Genomic DNA, 17,860 nt, shown 5'->3' on the forward strand with positions numbered 1-17,860 from the left:
CTCCATTATTACTCCATTATTACTCCATTATTACTCCATTATTACTCCATTATTACTCCATTATTACTCCATTATTACTCCATTATTACTCCATTATTACTCCATTATTACTCCATTATTACTCCATTATTACTCCATTATTACTCCATTATTACTCCATTATTAGTTGTTTCTAACTTTTAACTATATGAGTCTGCTTGTTAAAAAAGTTCTTTCATCAAAACTTGGTGCATTTAAAAATTCTTTAATGTCCATTATGGTTCCAAATTCAATGATTTTAGATATTTTCTGGTTTAGGAAACTTATTTTTCTTTAAATAGTATCTTTATGCTTTTAAATAATTACACTTATATTAAACATTTAAATTCAAGATCTAGTTAAAATTTATAAATGTTTGTTTTATTTCTCTTTATAAAATTTAATCTTAATTTGTTGTGACATTTTAAAAAAATCGTTTAAACTATTTATTTTAAACCTATTTACACTGATATATTTACAGGCTAAGTGTTAAATCAAATATATTTTTAAATTAATTTTATTATAAATTTAACAATAATAAGCTTTATTATAAAATAACCATTATAAACTATTGTTAATTATATTGTTTTATATCTATATTAGTAATTATGCTTATAAATTAGAAAAAAAGAAAAAAAAAATTTAAAAAGAAATATTATTTATTCATATTTAAACAACTTTTTTATTTTTATTAATTTGTAAAAGTCCTATTTATAAACCATGTACAAGCCCTTTTGTTAAAAGATATTTATAGTTTTGTCTAATATTTTTTTAATAAGGTGACAGTAACAAGTGAAGATGGAGACTATTATGAATTTCCTGTACACAAGTGGTTAGACAAACACCAAGATGATGGCATGACAAATAGGGAGTTGATTCCAAGACCTACTTCAAATGTAAAAAAGAATGACATTGAAACTATACAACCATTAGGTAACATTGCAATCAATGTTTTGATTTTATATAAACATATTGCATTTACAAAAGATAGGTTTTACATTGGCGCATAACTATCGCATACTTATTTTATGTGCATGTGTATATCATAACAAAGTTCGTGCCACATGTGTATAATTTGGCAAATTTTGTTCTATATATACAAAGGTTTAATTGTTTCTAAATAGTTTTTCACCTTTAGATTGTTCTTGGCCACAAGGAGTATCAAATGGTTTAATTTCTGATTCTCAGATTTCAGCCTCCACATCATTTAATGATTTACATCTCCCATATCATGCCAGATTAGGAAAGATTGTACCTAGCTCTTTGGGAGGCTGGTGTCCATATAAAGATGATGCTGTCCAATATTTGCAAATTGATCTTGCTCAAGTAAAAAAAATTGCTGGTAAACTGTTTTTTCGAACTTTACTTTAAATAAGAAAAACAACAAGCAGTTAAATTATATGTTGTTTCTATATATTTCTAAATAAATAAAATTCTTAAAATTTCTATTTTTTTATAATGAGAATAATAATAGTAATGTTTCAGGAGTGGCCACTCAAGGTATGGGTTTGGTGGATGAATGGACAACAGCTTATCGTGTAATGTATTCTAACAACTCAGAGAGCAATTTCAAAGAATACTCTGAGAATTCAGAAACTGTGAAGGTATGCTACTTGGATAATCTATATTTACAAATCTGTATTTTTGTATGTGTGTAATGTTAATATGAAAATAATCTTAGCATAACTACACAATTGATGAAACAATGGTGTTATTATTGATACTATTGTAATGATATTAATCACCCTAACAATATTGATCATCATAACAACATTGATCATTGTAGCAATACTAATCATTTTATAAAATATTGATCATTGTAACAACATTGATCATTGTAGTAATATTAATCATTTTAAACAATTTTGATCATCGTAACAACATTGATCATTGTAGCAATACTAATCATCTTAAGGAAAATTATGATTGTATCAACACTAATCATCCAAAAAGTTATGGCCACCAGAATGATGCTAATCAACAAAATTGATCATTATGATGATACTAATTATTCTAAAAATATTGATCATACTTACAAAATTATTTGGTTATGTCAAAAATATATTGATCATACTTACAATATTATTTAGTTATGTCAAAAATATATAACTTTGATATTTTATGTTTATTAACAAGTTACATATTATTGTTGTTATTATTGATAGTTTAGTTATTATACTGTTGTGTTTTTTATATTGCATTATTATTTTTTATTTTTGAGCAATATAATATAAAAAAAAGACTCAATCTTTCTTACTTATACTTTTATTTAATAAACATGGCTTGTCCATTAATTTTCAGTAATCTTCTGTGTTCAAATGAGTTCAAACTTCAATTTCAATATCTTTATTAAACCTAAAGTCTTTTTGTTACATATTTTAACAATCATTAGTTATTAAAACTTTTTGTTACATATTTTAACAATCATTATTACTCAATTATTGTTTACATATAAATAAATAAAATTTTAAAGGCTTAGAATTTGTTTTAGAATTTTATTGGAAATGATGATCAAAATGGTACTGTGCTTCATTGGTTAAAAAAACCATTTATAAGTCGGTATGTACGCATATCTCCATTAAAATGGCATGGTAAAGGTTGCTTAAGAGCTGAGCTTTATGGTTGTCCAGGTTACTGGTTTAAAAAAACTTTTTTTTTAGTTTTAAAGTCATATTAGAATTGAATAATAATCAATTCATTAATTTTTATTGATTGTTGCTAACTATTTTATATAGGCATTATTGCCAAAAGATCATAATATTTAATAATATTTATAGTAAATGGATTGCTGACAGAGGATTCTTCTAAAAGTTCAGACTTAATTCAACTTCCAGACTCTCAAACCTCAGATGAACCATTTCAGTATGAGCAACATAAATCAGAAGAAGCAATAAGTAAAGGTGGGATGGAGTATCATGAAACTGGTGATAAACATGGGGGAATACCATCTGCTGGCCATGAACCTGATGATATGCCTAAAGCAACTGAAACACAACTGACACAGAGTGAAGGTAATTAAGAGGTAGAGGTCTGAATTTAAGAAAGTTATTTTGGAGTCCTGGGTCTTTGAAAAGAGTCTTTTGTGAATTTTTTTTCAAATTGAAAATGAAATAATAGATAAAAAAGAAATAATAAAAAAGAAAAAAAAAGGAGATTAATTTTTTCAGAAGTATGGATAAATTTAGTTTATTTATTTAGACGGAGTTTGTGTTACAAGAAACTTTTTATGTCAAAGTTTTTTTTTTTGTAGAGATTTTCTAAAGAGTTTTTTAGGATTTTTATTAACTAAAGTTTCTCAAAATACTGGAAAAAGTTTCAGTGGTTTCACTAGCAGTCGAGTGCTGTGATATCAAACTCAATATATCAAATATTAAAAATATTTTAGTTGTAAATATTTTATTGTAAATAAATATATTTAATGCAATATAAATGCAAGCATAATTGTAAATACTTGTCTTTACAAATTTTTTATCTCCTTTTATTAGACTGTTTTAGTGCAGTTACTATTTTAGAGCATTATTCTCTTACTAAATCTTGTATTTACTCTCAGAAGTTAGATAGTAGAAATTTGTGGAAATTTTTATTAAGGTGGATTTTTTAATTTTAATGCTTTTTAAGTCTAACATCCAATCTTTCATGCATGGGTCAGGTTTTATAGACTTTCCTAGAGATAAACCGAAACAAATTGCAAAGAACTTTTTCTCTAAATTATCTCTAAAAGTTAAGGGCTGTACTCTTTCTTACATATATGAGAAACAGGTTAATCCATTATTAGACATCGGAAACACTTCTACAGCTTGTGGCCCAACAACACTCCTGTTAATATAGTTCTACAAAAGTCTCCAGAAGTTAGTTCAACAAAAGTGTTCTCCAAAAGTTAGTTCTACAAAAGTGTTCTCCAGAAGTTAGTTTTACAAAAGTGTTCTCCAGAACTCTCTCTTTAGTACTCTCTAAACTAATTAACTGGTGCTTAATTTTGTTTTCCTGTCTGCTGGATTTTGGCCTCTGTGGATTTTTCTTTTTTTTTTAAATCTCTGAAAGTTGCCCTTACCCTCCTAACAATCAATCTTACTATTAGTAAGGTTTTTGAGTATTTAATTTACAAATTTCTAATATACCATCTTTAGTCTAACAAATTAATCTCCTACAATCAATAAAGATTTCAATCTTCTTGTTCTACTGCTGACTTGCTAATTATTCTAATAGTAAGGTTTTATTGTGGTTTAAGTGGAAAGAGTAAGGCAATAATTATTTGACATATCAAAGACTTTTTAAGTTGGCATGCTGGCCTTCTTCATAATGCTGGCCTTCTTCTTCTTTATAAGCTCTCTTTTCATATGATGTATCAGAACCATCAATGTTTCAACATTCTTTACCATCTTCATTTTTTCTTAAGTCTTCTATCAACTGCTTTCCTTAACTTCTATCAACTGCTTTCCTTAACTTTTTTTTGTTTTTTGTTTTTTTGTTTTCTGTTAACTAGCTACTTAAATAGTAACAACCAGCAACTTAAATAGTGGTTGTTTGCAGTCTTTTTTTGTTTTGTTTTGCTTTCTGTTAGCTAGCAACTTAAATAATGGTTGCTTGCAGTCTTGTTGGGAGTAAATTTGTTAAAAATAAATAAAAATAAAAAGTTAGTGTTAACATTTTTTTGTTATTTTAACTGTAATTTAATATATATTTTTTAAGTTTATTTATTATAAATTGTTAGTTTAAATTTTCTTATTTTCTAATGTTTTTATAACTTCTCTTTTAAAAAATGTTTTAGCAGAAACACTAGATGTTATACCCATTGTTCATCTTGACTTTGATGAGATTCATGATAATGTTGTTCCTGATGTCAGCGGACATCACAATGATGCACATTTAAACCACCCAATAGATATTGTTATGTTCAGTAAATCTTGTGAGAGAGGTTTAAAAATTAATGGTGGAGATTTATATTTTGATGGTGAGTTTTTTATTAACAAACCTAAGTCAGAAATAACTATAGCAGTGTGGATAAAGTTGTTTAGCAACGGTGGGCAGCATTCTATATTTGACACAATTGGTGGAAAAGATTCAATTCATAAAGATGGTCAATTTCATTTTGAAGTTGATAGAGGCCGATTAAGGTGGTTTCATCGCAATGAAGCTAAAGATGTTGTTTTTAATGTCTCTTCCCCACTTATGGTTCCTGCACACATTTGGACACATTGCGCTGCTACTTACTCAAGTTTATCAGGGAAAGCTACAGTGTTTGTAAATGGAAAGTTTGGTGCTGAGGTAATTATAAAATATATTTTATATCATTCTAAATTTTTCTTGCAAAAATTAAATTGATGTTATTTAAAATAATAAAAACCTTTTTGTTTAGGCAAATGGTGTTGGTACACTATCTCAAGATTGGAGCGGGCATGCTGGGATTGGTCGCCATAAAGGGCTAAGAGTGTTGAATGGTGAAATTGATGAATTTTATATATTTGCAAAAGCTTTACCCCCCAACAAGATTGAGTTATTAATGAAGAGATGCAGTTTTGAAACAGGTCCTGAGTTTTTTATGTTAAATTTGTTTTTATGAATATTGTTTGCCTAAGTTACTAGACAAAGTGAACAATCAAATATATAACTGTAATAGTAGATTAGTGGTAGAACATTCAGCTCATTATCACAAGGTTCAAGTCCACCCTATGCTTAACCTGTTTTCTTTGCGCAGCAGCCTTGTTTAACAAGGCGTGTGTTTCAAAGTTTAGGGTTGAGAAGGGGTTTCAAATAAAGTTTAAAAATAAAATGAATATTCTTATCAACTCTATTGGTACCCTCTGGAGGCCACTGGAGCTTTGAGGAGGTGGATTTGTTAACTTTTATGCTTTTTAAATTTTAATGCTTTGAGCTATCTTGTATGTCAACTTAAACAGTCACATGTTTTCAAGGTTCTAAAATGTGTCTGAAAATTTTATCATTAGCGGCTTAATAATTTATATACCTCAGCATTTATAATATTTGTTTAAGCATATATATATATATATATATATATATATATATATATATATATATATATATATATATATATATATATATATATATATATATATATATATATATATATGTATATATATATATATATATATATATATATATATATATATATATATATATATATATATATATATATATATATATATATATATATATATATAGATAGATAGATAGATAGATAGATAGATAGATAGATAAATACAATAAAGTTTGGACGAGTACAAATTTGTTCAAATATTTTTTGTAAGTAAGTTAAAAAAAAAAAAACTATAAGAGAGGTATTATTTTTTTTAATAATAATGCCTCTCTTATAGTTTTTTTGCAAATGATAATTTTGTACAGATAATTAAGAAATAAAACATTAATTAAATAAAACACAAGAAAAAAAAATTACAATTAAATTTGGACGACACCCAAATAAATGATATCCCACTAATTGATCCCCTGTTTACAAATTTGCTAATTGCTTTGCTAATTAGACATCTGTTGATTCATCAAGTTGGGCATGACATTTAGTAATAAAAGTCATTCTTATTGATATTATAATCAATTTTTATATATAGCAACATCTAAAATGCAAGATATAATCTTGCGTTTTAAATGTTTGCAATATATAAAGTATTTAACTGCTTGAAATGGGCTCAAAATGTTTTGTTTGTAATAAGAACGCAAATGATAACGCTTGCAATAAGAACGTAAATGATAACTTTGTACAATTTAGGTACATTGAACAACTTTAGAATTGCTAAAAAATTGATTACATCAGAGAAATGTTTGCACAACAATTCAAAATTATAAAAACACAGGTACTATGTTTAAACCACCAAAGTCTGGATGGTCTAAATAACTGGATGATCAAGAAGAATGTAGCATCATTGTAAACAACAAGAGAAATGCAACATATATCATGAAATATTGAATTATATCAACATAAATCTGAAATACTCAATCCAAAAATTACAACCGGAGTTTAACAATATGAAAAATGGCTTTGGTATAAGTAGAGAGACTGTTTGGAAGATGCTGGGTCCATAAAGATATACAATGGCTCAACAAATCAGTTTTTTTTAAATGACGCCCTGGAAATGTGCTTAAAACCATCAATATCAAAATTCTACCAAAGATCTAGCAACTTTTAATACCAACAAGATGGTGCGCCTTGCCATGCAGCCAAGATTATTAAAGAATATTTACAATCTAAAAAAATACTTTTATTGCCATGGCATACCTAATCACCTGATTCTATTGAAAACATTTGGTCTTAGATGAACCTTAAAATATGTAGTGTTAAAATCACAAGCCAAACACTTAAAGGAAGTTCTTGAAAGCATTTTTCTTGAAGGAACTCAATTCCAAAAGAATTATGCATGAAATTAATAGAGTCAATGTCCCGGCATGTAAAAATGTGTTTAAAGCTAAGGGTGGCTATTTTAAGTACTGAAAATAAATGTATTTTTACTGCTAAACCTGGATTCACCCAAATTTAATTTTCACTTTATTTTTCTTGTATTTTATTTAATCAACTTTTTGTTTTATTTTAAAACCTGATAATTGATTTTTTTTTTTTTAAGTTTTAACTTTGTAATTTTGCAGAGAAATGAAAAAAATTATTAATGCCTCTTTTATAGCTTTTTTTTTTTAAATTGCTCACAAAAAATATTTATTTGAATTATCTGAACTTGTCCAAACTTTATGGTACCACTGTATATATATATGTATATATACATGTATATATATATATATATATATATATATATATATATATATATATATATATATATATATATATATATATATATATATATATATATATATATATAATTCACTCTAGATTGCCAAAAAGCATTAGGGATGCAGTCTAAATTGATAAAAGACTCACAAATATCTGCCAGCTCAACTTACAATCTCCATAAACCTTATTATGGAAGAGTTAATCTTGCTTCTTTTTTTGGAGATCCTGCTCGTACAGCATGGTGTGCAAATAAAGAAGATAAAAATCCATACTTAGAAATTGAACTATCTGAAATGACATCATTGACTGGAGTTGCTACACAAGGTTTGTCAATATTTGATAATTGGGTAACTTCTTTTTTGTTTTGCTACAGTGATAACAGAGCTATATGGAACTGTTATAAAGAAAAAGGATACGATAAAGTGTTTGAAGCTAACTCAGATAAAAACACAGTTAAGCATCATTACTTTCACCATCCAGTTGATGGAAAATTTGTAAGAATACGACCTCAATCATGGTATGGTAATCATTTATGCATGAGAGCTGAAGTTTATGGGTGTGCTATGGATTTGTTACCAGATCCATATGACTCATTTGGTAGCCTTCCAATTTTTATGGAAGATACAGAAGCGCAAACCAGGAATGAAGTTTCACCAAAAGGTTTTTTTTTTAAAAAAATCTTAAGTGTTAACATTTTTGCAAATTTTAAATAATTATAAGAATTCATTCATTAAGTTCAAACTTAAGTAAATTTTAAGTTTCATTTTAATTAATGAAATTTGAATTAATTTTAATAAAATAAAATCATTTAAATAAGTTTTAAACTATATTTTTTTCAGAGTCTTGCAATAATCCACTTGGAGTTTCTAATGGTGAAGTAGATGATATGCATCTATCAGCATCGTCTTCATTAGATTTAATACACTTTCCATACTATGGCAGGTTGATTCGAGAATCAATTGATCAATCAGATATAAAAGGTTGCTGGTGCGCTCATGATGTTAATTTAAGGCAATATATTCAAGCAGATTTAGGTGAAGTAAAAACAGTTACTGGAATCGCAACTCAAGGATATATTGCTCATGATAATTGGGTAGCTAGTTATCGGCTTGGTTACAGTGAAAATGAAAATTCATTAGAATGGTATAGAGAAAATGATGATGAAAGAGTAAGTTTAAAAAAATATTTGTTTTATAGTTTGATTTTTTGTTAATTTAACAACTTTTTTTAGCAGTTTAGGACATGGAAAAGAAGTTTATTTATTTTTATAAGAATTTTTTTTTCTTTATCGTTATCTAACTGCACTGTGTATATTTATATATTATCATGTAAAATTTTGATAAGAGCCATTAAATTGTATTGAAACTAATTAATTTTTATAAAACCTACAAAAATGCAACTTACTCAAATATTTTTCATTTTTTTAATAAAAATAAAAACATTCTGAATGTTTTTATATTTGTTAAAAAAAATCATATCACTTATTCAGCTTTGTTGCATTCCACTTCTTGGTCTGACGTACTTCATATAGCTTGGCATCCCATCCATCTTGACTATTTATTTCGATATGTCCGAAGTTATTGTAGCAGGATGCCACTTCGTCACACAATGCACCTTGGGGGTTTTCAACCAAACATGTTCAGTAACCTGAAAAGTTTTAAACCCATTTGTTGAAAAATCATTCTTGTGTTTCAATCCTATAAGTAATAAAATGCCATTTTTCCATCAGACTTACCCATTTTTTTCTATTTAAGACATTATAACGATGCACCTAGACTCCATTATGGAGGTTCTCAATTTAACATTACCTAGACTCCATTATGGAGGTTCTCAATTTCTCTGTCATTTGCTTAACAGTGCAGTGGTTTATCTTGATGTTGCTATTCCCTAATAGGTAGTAGTATGCTTGAGGCTTAGTAAAAGTCTCTAGAGACTTTCTGATTTTTTTACTTCTGAATGCAGATTTGCTATCTGTTAATATTATCCAAGCACTCTTTTTTTGCAAAAGTTATAGATGTTGGATCATTTCGATGCTTCCCTGTGAGTGTGACAGCTGCTGCAAAAGTTTGACTCTTGAAGAACCACAATCGATTAAACTTAACTTATGAACTCTTTTGTAAAGAGTAATATCTGTCTTATCTTTTCCAATCCTTTTTAGTTTCTAACTTCCTGTGCATTCATGCAACAAGCGCTGGATGTATGGATTGACATGGTTCACACTCTCAGATTATCTTGCATATTTCTTTTTCTGTTGCAAATAGAAATTTCTTCTGAAAAAAACATAAATTTGTATTACTCCAATGTGTCAATGTGATATTATATATCCCATTGACACATTGGAGTAGAGCAATATCCCACCACAATGTTTAGAGCTCTCAATATTTTTGTCCACCAACTAGGTACACTTGTTAACAGATAGGCCATATTGTCTTTGATGATATCGTCTTCATGTCAACATCTGAGTTGTATTCATCAACAAACTCCCAAAACCGATTTGCTGTTAGCTGTATTAATAGTTCACTTAATGCTTTTAACAGCCTCAATTTCCTTGCTAAAGTATCAGATATTCAGTGTAAGACCGTTACAAAGTTTGTGAACAATTGCAGAATATTGAGCTCTTATGCCAAAACTATATTAAAAACACACAAATTGGTACCTGGTTCTGCCATACTTTCATGAACTTCAGATTGGTCCATAGCCATGTTGTGTTTTTAACGATGCCTCCACTAATTTGAACAAGAGCTCCCAATGCTAAGCAATTAGCATCAACCCAAACTTTATCTTTGTTGTCTCACACTTCCCATTTTCTACAAGCAGGTTCACTTTCTCACACTTTATTTCCTTTAATACACAGCACTCCTTCATTATGGATCTCATCATCCCACCCACTTGTCAGCTGGATTTTATCCGTTTGATTTTCTTTTGATCACATCAGTTTTCCTCCAAAATTCTTCACTGATTATCACCATCTTTACTTTTTAAGCCATAATTTAGAAAAATGATTAATGATATCCATGCTCATACTCACATACTTATGATACCACATTCTCATACACAAAAATACCATCCACACATGTAGATGTCTCTTTCCTCAACATTTTATCTTATTCAACAATGGTGTCTACTACGGAAGTCATAATTATTGGTGCCACATTTAGTCTGAATCTAAGTTGTGTCAGACAGTTTGTTCTGAAATATCACCGTTAGATATGGCTACAGTCTCATCTGTTTTCAGCTGGACATATGTTTTGCCTAGGTTAATGATTGCAGGTTTGTTAATCTTCTGTCTCCACTGCCTCAATTTCTCTTTACAGATGTCTGAATCTTTTGTAAATACCTCAAAGAATTTCTTAGCTTCCCTCCAGTCTAGCACTGGTCAAACTTTTTTTTTATTTCAATCAACTATTGCAATCAGTGAAACCTGATCCTTTGGCAGTCTTTTCTTTTACTTTATACTGCCCCACACATATTTCCAATAAAACCCCTGACTCATTAGTAATCATCTTCATCTCATTTTAAGCATTCATCTGCTCCAGAGATTCCAAAGCATTCCAACAAATCTTTGAACTTTGTTCCCGAATGCTTTTATCTTTAAATTGCTCAACAGCACAAGTCTGTCATCAGAAACCAATTTTTGAAAGATGATTGTTGTTGAACATCCAGTATCCACTACAGCTTTCATGGCATTCATCCAATATGGCTCTATAGCATTCATCCAATATCCATAGCTTTCATTACCTCAACTTTCATTTGAATAACAACAAATGCACTTAATCAATGGTTTTGTGGCACACTTGCTCTCCCGATTGTTTTTTTGCTGCTTGATACAATTTGTTGCCACATACCTTAGTTTTTTGTATTTATTTTTAAATTTTTTAATTTTGAATACTTTTGTTTTTGCAGCTTTTTCTTGGCAATGTTGATCGCACAAGTATTGTTAAGCATTTTTTGAAGCATCCCATACAAGCTCGATTTGTACGAATTAATCCTCGTGCTTGGCATGGTATTCATATATGTATGAGGTTCGAAATTTTCGGCTGTCAAAACGGTATATTTAAATTATATATAGCAAAGTTCGCTTTTGTTATGAATTTGATAAATTTAGTATTTTATGGCCAATCTATTTTTTTCTCTAAATTACCTTAGATGAAAACAATGAAGCCAGCTTATCTCATTCCGAGATTGATGATCTATTTCTTAGAGGAGATATTCACAAAGATAAAGATAGTAATGAACAAACAGGTGATTATAAGCACAAGATTCCTCCGAAGAAGTCTAATCGAGTTTTTGATAACGATGGAATAAGATTACCTCACACTCCTCTCAAATTAAATAAAGTTCATAAAGCTCCTGAAGATAATGCCTTGCAAAGACAATTAACTCCAGGGGTAAATCTTGCAAAACAAATTCTCCATACAAGTTACCCAAAGCCTAAATTTAATTTACATTTTTTTAAAAACATGAGTTTTTCTGAACCAATGATCCCCTCTCACAAGCTGCCAATAAAAGTCGCTTCGCATACCAAGCCATCGCACCCTCAACATAAACCAAGTCAACCAAATAATTTTTTATTTCATAAACCTACCCAACAAAAAAATGTAAAAAATATTTTTCAGCTTGGTGATAATATTCAACAGTTTTCCAGTCTTAATGATGAAATGAAACAACCATTGTTACAAGAGTTTTCCAATGATAATCAGATGAAGCCATTGTTACAAGAATTCGAAAACAAAAAAAATATTGATGATAAGAAGAACAAAGAAAAGCTTATTCAAAATTTTTTTGATAACCATTTGCCAAACTGCAAGCGAAACAATTTTGGTGATTGTAAACCAGTTACTGATTATTACAAAAATATTCCATCAAATATAAATATAGCTGCTATGTTTCCTAGAGCTACAAATTCATTTGGTCTTCCGCAACATTTACCAATGCATCATGCTCCCCTTATAAATTCTGCTGAAGTTCTTACTAATTTTCCAGAACTCAGAGAAAATGGCATTACTGAAGAAGTTCTTCAAAGTCTTGCAGAACATATACCAGACCTTGAAAAAAGAATATATGCTCACTTTGCCATGAAGAATAATATGTTACTAAATCATGAAAATAATTTGCTTCATCAGAATAATATGTGGCAACAAAATGATCTTGAACAATCAAACCTTGCATTTATGAAAAATTATAAAGATTATTTAACTTATATGAATCAAGAGACAGGCCCAGAATCAGAGATTTCTGCAGGTTTACTTCCAGATCAACACCGAGTTAATGAGGCAATAGTTGAACCAGAAATGCCTTATAGCAATCCTTGGAACACTGGATCAACTCAATCATTTGTTGAGCAGACACAAACTCAACAAAACCTATTGAATCATCAATTGCAGAGCGAAAATCAGCCATTATTTCAAAACAATCATCTTTTTCAAGATCCACAACAATATTTTTCTAATAATAACCAAGAAACTTTTTCTAAGCCATATGAGTTTGAAAATCCTTGTACACGGAGTGGAGGATGTAATCCAATTTTTCCAAATGTTGGTCTTTCTGAACAATATGCATTCAAAAATCCTTTAGCTACTCCTCATTCATCTAATGTTTACCATGACAATACGAAGTATACTCCTGATGAATTGCTTCCTTCAGCCCCAGATCCAAGATTTGTGGAGTATTACAATAAATATATGGAAGGAAAGTCTATGGAGGATGAAGATACTTCTCTTCGGCATCCTCCACCGGTTGCACAACCATCAAGTTATATAGAACAGTCAACATCGTTGTCATTTTCACTCCCATCTCAGCCAACTTACTTTCCCCCTCCTCCTCCTCCTTTTCCTCCTCATCCTCCTCCTCATCCTCCTCCTCCTCCTCCTTTACCACCTCCACCCCCACCCCCACCACCCTCACCACCATTGCAGATTCCATTCCCTTTATCATCATCATCTGGTGCAATGCCTATTATTGAAAGTTCTGTTTACCTTGAAACGCTCACCACACCACCACCATTGGATGTTCAGATGGCTTATAGTTTAAGTCCTTCTTCGGTTTCAGATGATTCTTCTATTAATGAGGATGGTGGAGATTGGACTCCTTATAGTGTATGCAGTACAACTTGTGGCAGAGGAGAAAAGAAAAGGTTTAGGCGTTGCTCTGTAGCGGAATGTCCATCAGGAAGTGTTGAAGTAGAATCGTCACCTTGTGCTCTTGATGAGTGTCCTGGTACAATATTTTTTATTTTATATTATGTTGTACATTGTTTAAATATTTTACATTGTATATTTATATATTGAATATTTATTTTTATGTATTTTTCAGTTATGCCTATTAGATACCAATTTGTTAATAATTAGTTTAGGGGCATCCATAGTGTATGTATGCAGCAAAACCACTGAATTAGGACTCCCCTTGTAAGCATCTGTATGTTTTCAATAACCCTTCCCCTTCTGCATACATATGCATTATTTAATACAAAGCTAAAGTCTTAGTTAATTTGATTTAACTGTTTCATGACATAATATTGATTTTGAGTACTTTGTATGTACTCACTGTCTTTAACACACTCCCCCCTCCTAGTACGCATTTGCATGTTTTTGGATAACCCCTTTCCCTCCCTCCATATCTGCATACATACTTTATAGAAAACACTTTAAAAGATTTTAATTTTTATTTAAATTTTATAATTTTAATACTTTTGTATAAATATAAAATTATAGTGTTTCAAAAAAGAAATATTTATAATTAAAAATCTGTTTTTTGTTCACAACTTCAAATTATATACTCCTGTTATCCATTAGAAGTGAATCCCTACAGCTGGTCATCTTACACACCATGTAGTACTACCTGTGGAACAGGTACAAGTGTTCGTTATCGACTTTGCAATACAAAAAACTGTCCTGAAGATGGATATGAGACTGAGTTAATTAGTTGTTACAAACCTAGTTGTCCTGGTAATTTTTTTGAAATTGTTTTTTTTTTAAATTTTGAATTCTTTTGAAATTGTTTCCTGTTTGAAAGTCATGTAGTAGTGTAATCTCTTAAAGAAAAACTTTTGTTAGTTTGGTATCTTTTTTGTAACAAAAATTTTTTTTTAGCTTTTTCTAAGATGTGATTTCTGAAAGAGCGTTCTACAAAACTTTTTCTCTTGATGCTATTTAATAAGTGATTAGCTGAATCTTCTTTTCTTGTTTTTTATAAAGGTTTTTGTCATTTTTTTAAAAGCTCTGGGGTTTCTTTTTCTGGTAATATGACCTAGCAATAACCCACTGTTATGAAACATAACAAGTTGAGTTCAATAATGAATTAATAATCGTTAATAACTCTTGAAACATAGCTATAGGTTTAATTTCCACTTGAATGATATTTTAGAATAATTCTTAGATTCTGGTTGCAATAGTTAAAGTAAGAACTTTCAATTGAGCCCAAAAACTGGCGTGACATTATATGACTGCATTGATAATAACTACTTGCTGAGTAGTATGTAGCTATTAGTATTTTTTACTATTTCTACCAATTAACAAACAACTTTTAGTTTTTTAAGAAAGAATTTTAATCTTGAATTAAAATTCTCTTTTTTTTTCAACTTAAAAATTGATTTTGACTATAAATTTTAAATTTGATTTTCACCCTCTACTCCTGGATTGTTAGTTGTAATATCCAATCGATTTTGTTAAAAATTAAATTGTCTAAATAATCAAGGCTACTTCCAAAGTTTGCCATGCTGATCTCCTTCATAATTATAACTATATAGTAGAAAATTTTAAAATTATTATCAAGAAAATTTCTAAATTACTCTAAATATAAAAAATTCTACTTTGAAACTGAAACTGTTGTATTATAAAAGTTAGCAAAACTATTTGTCATTATTTAGGTTTACTAAGTTACATCATTAGGTTACATAATGTCTGTGCGTGTGTATATTTAATATTCAAGTATATATATATATATATATATATATATATATATATATATATATATATATATATATATATATATATATATATATATATATATTTATATATATATATATATATATTTATATATATATATATATATATATATATATATATATATATATATATATATATATATATATATATATAGAGAGAGAGAGAGAGAGAGAGAGAGAGAGAGAGATATGTATGTATGTATATATATAGAGAGAGAGAGGTTCTGATTTTTTTATTTATTTTTAGTTTGTTTACTTGACTTTGAAGTTATAATAAATAGTATGGTGCTAGATCAATCAGGTCACGGAAATAGTGGGTATTTGGACAAGAACACTTTAATCCGCGAGCACCCTCAAATTTGTGGCCATTACGCAGATCTTTCTAGAAATGGTCAGATAATAATATCAGCTCACACTTTCCTTTTTAAGCCTAGAAACGGAATATCCATAGCTTGTTGGGTTAATATCCAAACCGATAATATGAGCGGAAAGCATTCAATATTTAGTACAATACGAGAAGTGAGCCAACGAAATTTTTTAGGTAGTTGCATAACTTTTTGTGTTTTTAAATTCTTGCTAGTCGATTTTAAAAATATTTTAATTTTTTTCTAGGCGGTTATCATTTTGAGTTGGATGGAGGGGGAGTACGTTGGTTTCATCGTGATGAATATGGTACTATAGTATTCAGTATTCTTACTGATCAAGTAACTCTGCCACGAGTTTGGATGCATATATGTGTTACATACGATGCGTACAAAGGGCTTGCCAAGGTTATTTTTTTCTTTTATCTGATCACAAAAAAAGGACTTATAACACACTGTTTTTTTTTTAATTTATTTTTTATTTACTTACTAATTTTTTATAGATATTTGTGGATGGCAAAGAGCGAGGCAGCAAAGAAGGAAGAGGTTTGCTTTCTTTAGATTGGGGTTATAAAGCAAGTATAGGGAGCTACGACTTTGATAATCGGCAGCTTATAGGTTGGGTAGACGAGTTTATAATATACGACTACGCACTTGAAGAAGAACAAGCATTCAATTTACTCGGAAAAATGCGTTGTCCTACTAGTAATGCAACTACTGTGGAAATTGACGCATTTAAGTTTGAAAATATTCACAATAAAAGAGGTCTCATGGATAGTGATGCAAACACTGACATGCTATCCAGAATTAAGTCATTAAGCGAAAAAAACAATGCAGGAAATGATAATAAAACTTTGTCAAAATTAAGTAAAATTCTTTCAAATACCACACTTGGTATTGTTAATATTACGCATAACAAACTAGCAAACCAATCAGACACCGTTAGACTTGGTATAGCTGATGTTACGCAAAGCAAACTAGCAAATCGATCAGACACTGATAGACTTGGTATTGATAATATTACGCATAACAAACTAGCAAACCATTCTGAAACTGTCAGAAATAAAACTAGGAGGAGCATCGTCAAATCAAATCGTAAAAATCCACATCGATAAAATTATTTTTTTCAACCTCAAATGTTAAATCGAATGAAAGGATAAAAAAAGTTTTAAGCTTAAACATATACCTTATAAAGCAATCCTCCAAGTCGATATTAGTACCGACGTCGGTCCGACAAGAATTGCATCCAAGAACACGCTTAAACAATAGCCATGAAAAGTCGAAATGACACTGACAGTTGATCGTTTCTCTTACGTGTATATATTTCAATGTTTTTATATTGTAATTAAAACAAGTTGTTTGTTTTCGTCAAACACATCACGTGACACGGTTTGTTGTTTTTAAGCTGTTTTTGTTTACGCACGAGTTATTTCATCTCGATAACGAATTTAAAAATTGCGTACAAGTGCACTCATTGTTAATATTTAAAATACTATGTAAATAACAGAAATGATGTAATTTTTTTATGGAATACAATCTCTTTCACTTGTATGATAACGAAGTCTACTTATTACAATCAGTGACGGATTAAATCATTTTAGGGTCCTAGGCAGAGATATTTTGAGGTTCTAATATATGAGTATAAAAATATGTACTATAAGTTTTAGATTGTTAATCTTTTTTTCTGTTTAAGTTATCAAATTACTTGTCTTATATTATTATCCTGTATATATCTATATATTATTATACATTATATCTTATATTACACAACCGATTCACCGTACTTGT

At 29.3% G+C, this 17,860-nt stretch overlaps 1 protein-coding gene across 4 annotated transcripts in view; it reads left to right on the forward strand.

Moving 5' to 3' along the window:
- Nucleotides 1-17,629, forward strand: part of LOC100200237 (uncharacterized) — a 30,100-nt gene extending 12,471 nt beyond the window's left edge. For 2 of the 4 annotated variants that reach the window (XM_065812345.1, XM_065812346.1), the window contains 15 exons: nt 798-951; nt 1,157-1,360; nt 1,504-1,622; nt 2,510-2,648; nt 2,796-3,029; nt 4,787-5,283; nt 5,375-5,543; nt 7,868-8,428; nt 8,608-8,936; nt 11,672-11,816; nt 11,915-13,984; nt 14,560-14,712; nt 15,958-16,251; nt 16,323-16,480; nt 16,576-17,629. In XM_065812345.1, the coding sequence (XP_065668417.1) occupies nt 798-951; nt 1,157-1,360; nt 1,504-1,622; nt 2,510-2,648; nt 2,796-3,029; nt 4,787-5,283; nt 5,375-5,543; nt 7,868-8,428; nt 8,608-8,936; nt 11,672-11,816; nt 11,915-13,984; nt 14,560-14,712; nt 15,958-16,251; nt 16,323-16,480; nt 16,576-17,187 (5,838 nt within the window). In that variant the 3' untranslated portion in view covers nt 17,188-17,629. The remainder of the gene's footprint in view (nt 1-797; nt 952-1,156; nt 1,361-1,503; nt 1,623-2,509; nt 2,649-2,795; nt 3,030-4,786; nt 5,284-5,374; nt 5,544-7,867; nt 8,429-8,607; nt 8,937-11,671; nt 11,817-11,914; nt 13,985-14,559; nt 14,713-15,957; nt 16,252-16,322; nt 16,481-16,575) is intronic. The other 2 variants (XM_065812344.1, XM_065812347.1) reach the window with 1 other exon arrangement.
- Nucleotides 17,630-17,860: the final 231 nt, after the last annotated feature.

This window comes from Hydra vulgaris, chromosome 12, assembly GCF_038396675.1.
Source record: "Hydra vulgaris chromosome 12, alternate assembly HydraT2T_AEP".
In the NCBI taxonomy this organism is placed as follows: domain Eukaryota; kingdom Metazoa; phylum Cnidaria; class Hydrozoa; order Anthoathecata; family Hydridae; genus Hydra; species Hydra vulgaris.